The 8,094-nt window shown below is 33.5% G+C and overlaps 2 protein-coding genes across 2 annotated transcripts; both read right to left on the bottom strand.

Annotated features, from left to right (window-relative positions):
* Nucleotides 1–2,360: 2,360 nt before the first annotated feature.
* On the bottom strand, nucleotides 2,361–7,218 carry LOC130655107 (zinc finger protein 582-like). Its single transcript, XM_057457808.1, has 6 exons — nucleotides 6,661–7,218; nucleotides 6,008–6,067; nucleotides 4,601–4,699; nucleotides 3,954–4,067; nucleotides 3,598–3,788; nucleotides 2,361–3,410 (listed from the first exon to the last, which is right to left on the bottom strand). The coding sequence occupies exons 1-6, from the start codon at nucleotides 6,818–6,820 to the stop codon at nucleotides 2,388–2,390; spliced, it is 1,647 nt and encodes a 548-aa protein (XP_057313791.1). The 5' UTR covers nucleotides 6,821–7,218; the 3' UTR covers nucleotides 2,361–2,387.
* A 145-nt stretch (nucleotides 7,219–7,363) lies between these two features.
* Nucleotides 7,364–7,865, bottom strand: LOC130655108 (prefoldin subunit 6-like). Its single transcript, XM_057457809.1, has one exon. The coding sequence runs from the start codon at nucleotides 7,814–7,816 to the stop codon at nucleotides 7,439–7,441; it is 378 nt and encodes a 125-aa protein (XP_057313792.1). The 5' UTR covers nucleotides 7,817–7,865; the 3' UTR covers nucleotides 7,364–7,438.
* Nucleotides 7,866–8,094: the final 229 nt, after the last annotated feature.

An 8,094-nucleotide genomic window follows, 5' to 3' on the forward strand; every position in this document is an offset into this window, starting at 1 on the left:
TCTTTGAAGACAAGGTTGCAGAATTTGTTTCTAAACTCTATCGTATTAGCGTAAATACAATCGGTAGCGTAAATACAAAAAGTCTCAGGGATTTTTTGTGGATTATTCACAACAAAGAATGCTGTGTACTACGAAAATCAATCCTTTTCCAGAATTTTAGTTCAACGCAATTGCGTCAAAACCAAGACAACCCAGACAACAGAATTAAAAAAATATATTTATTCCACGAGGTTAAGTCTTCGTTAGTCTGACTTCAAGTGAAACCTCTTTGAATTTTGTAGTTCTAGCGAACAAAAAGAAGAAGCATTGGGACAGTCTTATGGACATTGGGTGATGTGAAAAACTTTGTTGATTAAGTGGGTGCCAGCATGTGCAAATATAATTGTCTTTTACTTACAACGAAATATATAAATCATTATGCAACAGAGAATTGTTAATCTGGTGTTATATGCAATTAACAAAAAAAATCGTAAAAAAAAGCAGTATACGTATAGATAAGTACCACAACTCAGTCAAAAAGTCAATAACCATTAGGCTAGTCACCAGGGCCTTTTTTTGATACAATCATATTTTACAAATAAAATAAAAACTCATCTCAGAAGGTTGCACAAGTATTGCAATATGAATCAATGAAGAAATATATTTGAAATATTTCTTTCTATTGTTCCGCAAAAGCGACGCTGCCAACATGTAAACAAATTTCGCAATTTTGAAAACAGAAAACATCTGAAACAATCGAGTACGAACTGTTTTCAACTTGAAAAGCTAATTTTAGTTCCCGTTGTACGTAGAAAAGTTCTTAGCATACTGTAATTGCTCAATTAGGCGCAGGGCTTGTATCGTATAATCGCTTATCTAAGGGGTGGTGCTTATTCGTTAGGGGCGTTTAAAAAAGATTTTGCTACTATTTTTAATTTTTACCCTCTAGGAACAAAATACATTTTAATGCTACCAAGCCCACATAAGCATCCATCTTTTCAAAGTATTTTCGATTAGACCTCCGGAAAACTTAATCAAGGCAGGAGGAGCGGCGCTTATTTTTTGAATTTTCCTAACTTAGTGCAAAATCGAGAATTTATAGGAACAAATCGAAATAATTTGTTTTGACAAAAAGTCGTAAGAGGAATAAACAGACGGGTTTAGATAAAAACAAGTTAAAAAAAAAAGCTAGGAGCTAGGTCGAAGCTAGCAGGATATAAAGGTTGAAGTCACAAAAAAGTCGAAAGAGTCTCTTTCAAATCGAAAAATAAGACGCAACTTCTTTTCTGTATGTTATCTTCTCAAAGGTCTCACCATTCCATCGCGAGTTCTAAAGATTTTGATTTTAAAAATCTGATGGGATCATTATCAGTGGAAGCTTTAGTTAGCAGCAATATCGCTATCAGTTTTTTATGGCATGCGAAACTGCAATGACAGGACTCAAATTACACGCTTGACTTGATATAAACGTGTTGTGTTTAAAACACAAGACGTTGATGACGTCATTCCGTGGCTTTTGCTGTAATTTCTAACTGTAAAAAGTTAGATCTTTGATTTCCTTATGCAGTTCAAATGTCTGCAACTTGGTTATTCACTTTCGTTACATAAGAATAGAGAATTCCTAGGGACATTTTTTTATCTGCCTTCAAAAAGATTAGAAGTCGCGTATTAATTAAAATATTTGGATTAAATGTGTAAGAAAAAATAGACCACCCCGAATAATTTCTTTCCAATATTTGTAAAACAAAAACGAAGACGCTCTACTCATGTGAGACGGTCACCGTCAAAAAGCGAACGCGTGAATGTGAAATTCTCCTAACTTCTAAGAAAGCTAGGTTTACGCATTGTAACAGATCCACAGGATTCTCAAAATATCAACATTTTTTTAACAGCGATCACCTTGATTACTCCCTGCCTGAGTTGATTTTTTCATGATGCTTATAGCTAATTATTTGCCTCGTCCTAAAATGTTACACTAGGCCAGTATTTCATTTCATTTCGAAGTTCTTAAGGGAACCATGTGAAAAATCATGACGACATTAATGTAAGAAGTATAGAACGAGCAAACGGTCGCCATCTTAAATTTTTATGTCAATCAATTCAACTCTATAGCATACACACGTCGACGAAGCTTGAATATATAGCCTTAAACAAGTCCTAAATTACCTCGACAGATTTACGATTCCATTTACATTTAAGGAATTTAAGCTTTTTAAAAAAATTTATTTTGCCAAAGAAATTTCTAGGTTCGCAACATAGGTTTAACTTCATTTTTCATTTGGGACGATTAGAAGTCGCGTATTAATTAAAATATTTGGATTAAATGTGTAAGAAATCTTTAAATTTACCTTTTCAAATAAGATTATACCGAAAAACATCAGTCAGATAATTGTCGGGACGTTGGACGCTTAATGATGATTATGACGGAAAAGCGTCTTTGATTTTTGGAATAGTCTTAAGGAGGTAAATAGTCTTAAGGAGGTAAAAAACCAACAAGTGAACTGCGTCATTATACTCCGCTTTAATGAAGTGAAAACGTGTCTGTATAAACAACCAGAATATAAATCAAAACAAAAAAGGAACGCATAGCATTTCTTAGTTGTTGTTTGGTTAGACACAATACAAGAAGCACGCTTGGCAGGCATTGACAAATCATCCTCTGTCTCGCTTATACAAATACGCATCCCGTCGGAATTATTAGATTCGCATTCCGATTGTTCATCATTCGAACTATCGTCCAAACAGGAAATAAAACCGTTGTCAATTTGAGGAGAGGATAGCGGCGTCCCAACGTCCGCCATCATGGTTGTATTCGAAGAATTTTTGACAGCGGATTTTTTACTTGGTTTTTTCAAAACGCTATTCGCAGCGTTTTCAGCCATTGACATTAGGATTGGTACGGCGTTCATACTAGTTCCAGTCTCCGTATTGATTGTCGTCAAATCTACATGAGAATACGGCGTTCGGGCTCCATACTGAGTAGGTTTTTTCTGGCCACTTTTCTTCGCTTTCGACATTTTCTTACGAGAACGCAGTTTGTTTTTCTCATTTGATAAAGATATACATTTTTTATGGCTTGGGTATTTTTTTTCTGGTTGCTTAATGTCTTGCCCGTGAGTAAGTTTTTTGTGACTGTCCACGTAATCAGCACGTCGGAAAGCTTTTCCGCATATGTCACAAATGTACAAACTCTCCGTGTTATGTGTTGCACAGTGACGATTATAACTTGACTTATAGTTGAACTCACTCGAACATACGTCACATTTAAATCGCTTTTTACTCGAATGAGTACTTACGTGATTTTTATAACTGTCTGCGCGATTGAACACTTTAAAGCACTGTTCACACTTGAAACGATTGTCGTCGCTGTGTTTTTTCATGTGTCTTGTTTTGGTAGCCTGGTCACGGAAAGTTTTTTCACATATTTCACACTAACAAAAAAAAAATAAGTTATAAAAAAGTGCAGTCCACTAAATTGCACGACAAAACATAAACATTCAGAAAATTATAGGGTTCAACAATCGCTGTTTCAGTAATCAAAAGGGACGAAGGTCCCTTATTCTATTAAAGAAAAGACAATATCCAACAATTTGCAAACGTAATAAAACGATAACCTACCTCATACTTATTTACCGAATGCTTCTCGTGTGTCTTAAAATGTCTTTTTAAATCGCTCTTTGTAGTGAAACATTTCCTGCACGTCTTACACGAATGTGGTTTCCGACCAGCGTGAAATTGTAAATGAACCATCAGACCGCTTTGGGATTGAAACGTTTTATCGCATATAATGCATGACAAAGGGTTCGATCCTATCAGAAAGATATCGAAATAATTATTTCCTCGCTTCCTATTTCTTTTCAATACAAAAAATATTGACTTTTTGCTTCCTCTGTATTAGCAAGAACAATCATGTTAAAAATCTAAAAAATAAAAAAATGAAACAAAAATGGGAGAATTAAAAGTGAGCAACTAACTCGTTGGCGAGGTGAGGTCTTCTAGTTCTTTTGATTGCGACTTGAATTGAAAATGCGATGTGTTCGCCGCATATGGATGCTCAGCTCCATCGAATGAAATAAAACTATCGCTTCCTAGAATTGCAAAGAAAACAGAGATCAGATAATTGACTGATGAGATTTTTTGCGTCGGTCCAAATAAGATGACTGTCAAAGGAGTTCAAGTCATTTTACTTATTCTATGGTTGGAAAACATAATTCCAACTGAATTTAAAAAGTTATGTTTCCCTAAACAAACTAACGGCACAAAATACACCCCTTTCCACCCACAACAACTTGGACCCGCTTTATCGTTTCAACGTTTCGCCGTATAAAAAAAGTTACAAAATTAAGCTTTAAAAAAATATTTTTGCATAAGTAAAATTTAAAACGGTGTCATTTTCACGTGTCATGTGAACGATGACATAGCAGATAAAAACAATAATAACGTTCTAAATACACATTACTTGGAAAAGCCAAAAATACTACCAAAATACAGTACTTCCCGCTATTGGGCAATAATGTAATTTACACACACGATATGCAACTATTGTTGAGTCATAACACGACATAGCACACACGTAAATCTGAAAGCAGACGGCCAAATACGAGATAACCAAAATTCTTACTTGAAACTAAGGATGCGTGTTTCTGCTTGAAAGCATCTGCAGTGTTTGCTGCATACGGATGTTCAGCATCATCAAATGATATATATGGATCTGCGTTGACTGTGCAAGATAAAATTCAATGTTATAATAAATAATAAATGTCAACGTATTGTAACATTTACCCTTAGACAACTAAAAGTGTATACAGTTGACTCTCTCTAATCCGAATCTCTATTATCCGAATCTTTCTATAATCCAAACAAATTAAAAGTCACCGTCAATTTTCCTTAAGAAACTCTCATAATTTACTTTCTACTATCCGAATCTCTGTAATCCGAAAAGCTCTATAATCCCAACTGATTTTCAGGTCCCTTCGGTTAAATTCTCTGTATAATCCGAATTTTTAAGTGTAAATATACCATTAACACTTTCGAATGTTTTTGTTTTTCGTAATTTGAATCTCTGTCGAATTCGAATGATTTTTTTTTTGTAAGACAAAGAGAAATCGCTGGAAATCACAAGTCAGGGAGTTTTTTTATTTTCGTTCAAACTTACTTATTCGTTTTTATTTCTCACCTTTTTTTTAGTTTTTTCAAAAGTTTACCCCCCCCCCCCCCCCTTATCCGAGTTTTCACCCTTGAAACCTGGAAATTCGAATTAGAGAGACTTTCTATTATTCGAATCTCTCTGTAATCCAAATAAAAAGTTATCCCCCTTAAAATTCGGATTAGAGATAGTCAACTGTACATACATGATTGTCGGTCCACCTTCTACCACGCATAACTTGCGCGTCTGTCACTTGAACAAAACACATTTTGCATTTCAGCAATTTTAAAATCACCATAAAACGTTAAAACAAACCCTAGCACAACTCGTTTAGAGAATTAAGTTGTGAACTGGACAATTTTTAAACATGTTTTAAGAAAATTTGTAAAAGACTTCGAGCAAAAGAAAATGTGGATGAGGAAAAGCGCTCACTTTCTAATAAACACAAATATGGTGATAGTTTATATGGTTAACTTCACCAATATATATAAAACTGACTTATGTAGACCACTTCATCATGAAACGTTACAAAGATTTAACATTAAATATGAAAAGTCGACCAAGCAGCATAAAATTCTCTCTGAAGTTTTAAACAACATGCCCGGTAAACTACCTGCTATAAGTAAAATAATTAACATGGTAGCGAGATACGGTTACTCCAGCCAGTACAGCTGCATCGTAAATTTTGTGCAGCAAGCATAGCCTCAATTTCATGCAGAGGGTGCAATTTTATAATCTTATTTCTAAATAAAATTAAATTATGCTCCACTACTTAAAAATAGCCCATTGACTATTCACTGCAGAAAGGCTTCAATAATAATTATTCTCTCGCTTTCTACTACGAATAAGATCCCTGCAAAAGACTCGGGTTAAATAACATACCGTTTTGATGTGGAGTATTGAGTGAACGTTCATCGTGTAATGGAAAAAACATATCAGCATCTAAAAACAAGTAAAATTTGGCGTGAAACCCATAGCTTAGTCCAATGTGTCCACAAACAGGGTTACAGCGTATGACATTGCATTGAACATTTTTTAAGTTCGTTATTTTTTCTACACAACTGAAAAAAAGATTTTTCTTTTATTATGTAATTTTTTCATACACATGGATGAGCAATGTATTGCAATGTATTTATAAATTTAAAAAATCAATAAATTCGCCTAAAATATAAAATTTATGTGGAACTTCTCCATAGGTATAGTTGTTAAAAATTCCATACTATGATAATGCCAATACACCTAAATGTATTATAAGGACTCCTTAAAACAATGCTTGTAATTAAAAGGAAAGAGGTTGATTGACCGGAAATTTGGTTATTGGGCCAAGTAAAAATGAGTGAAACTTCTATACGAGACATCATGTTCACAACGTACCCCAGGCAAAAAATTCTTAATTTTTTCTACCTTGGATTTTTTTGTTCCACCCCACCCCCACATCTAGTTGGAGCTATTAATTTTAAGGCTTATTTTCAAACTATAGTTTATATTAAAAGACCAACTGCAATCATAAACAGTGAAAAACTAATGTATCATACCTAACGAAGATGGCTGCAAAGTACATGTTGCACCAATAGCATCAGCTTCTAAAATGGCCTCCTGCTCAGCTGAAGATAAACTGCTTGATAAATCAAATGGCACTAATTGACTCATTTGAGACAATGCCGTTGCGGCATCAGTTTCTTTCTCTTTTGACATTCTTGCTTCTATTGGGAATAATTATTATAAAATCATTCAGAGCAAAATAGATATGTCTTATATTTATATTAACAACAATTTGTTTAACCTTTTTAAAACTCAAGAAGTTTTGTGTCAGCTTTTGTGATAAAAGTAAGACACAAGACACACTTTTATTATACTTCTCACAAGTAGTTAATAGTCCCTATAGTGTGGCAACATAAAAGCGTGGGAAAAGCGTAATTTAGTATGCTTGTAGTTCCTAAAACATGGAAGGTGCTATTTTTCTGTGTCTAACAACTTATTCAATATAATAAACCTAAACACATCTAAGACTGCAATGCTGATGTCATTATTTTCTACACGATAGGGTCAAGCCATAAGTCGAGCCAAGAGTTGCCTAAGTTTATTCTAGTTCCAATGTATATCATTTTTGGTTCCATTTTTAATTTATAATATTTCTCATGCTTAAAAGATCAACAATTCAGAAGGAGAGACAGACAACTAAACATAAAAAAAAATACAGCACCAATATTGTTTTCAGTTGAAAAAACACAAATTAACTGTTTTCAGAGGTGTATTTGAACCCAACTATGTAAATACACATAACATAAATTATATATTCAGCTCTTTTGATGATTACACTTTAACTCCCTGTTTCTGTAGAATTCCTTGGTATTGCTGTTGCAGTTTTGCTAATGTTTCTCTTTGAGATTCTTGTTTTGATTGCAAATCTTTAATAGATTTCTCATGCCTCTTCAGTTCTCCTTGAATATAATCTAATCGTTTTTGCACATTCAATTTTGCTTCAGCTAAATCCTGTTTAACTAAAACTGGACCAGTTAGTTTATAAACATTAGCACCAGCCTCCAAAACATCAAGTTCATCTTTCACAATTTTATTTTCATTGTATTGTGCATCTAGTTGTTGACGACCAGTAACCATTTTTTGAATGTCTTTTTGAAGTTTTTGATAGCTTTCCAATGCCAGTTGAAGTTGTTCTTGAACTTTAGCCATATTTTTTTGTTTTATTATTCATACACACCTAATATATATAGATAGATATAAAGTGTTATTCATAACTAAATAAATATAATTTGCAGAAGCAAGATTTTGCATTTTAGTGACATTTGAAAGTAATAATTTTTTATTATTACTGCAAGTGTACAGCTAAAATTTTCATACATTTAAGTTACCTGAAATTTTATATGGGTGACAAAAAGTTTTAAATTTCTTATTCTTTAAAAATATTTTTTTACCCAGTTTTTAAAATTAACCTAAGGTCTGGAGACAGG

Source organism: Hydractinia symbiolongicarpus, chromosome 8, assembly GCF_029227915.1.
Source record: "Hydractinia symbiolongicarpus strain clone_291-10 chromosome 8, HSymV2.1, whole genome shotgun sequence".
NCBI classification, from domain to species: Eukaryota; Metazoa; Cnidaria; class Hydrozoa; order Anthoathecata; family Hydractiniidae; genus Hydractinia; species Hydractinia symbiolongicarpus.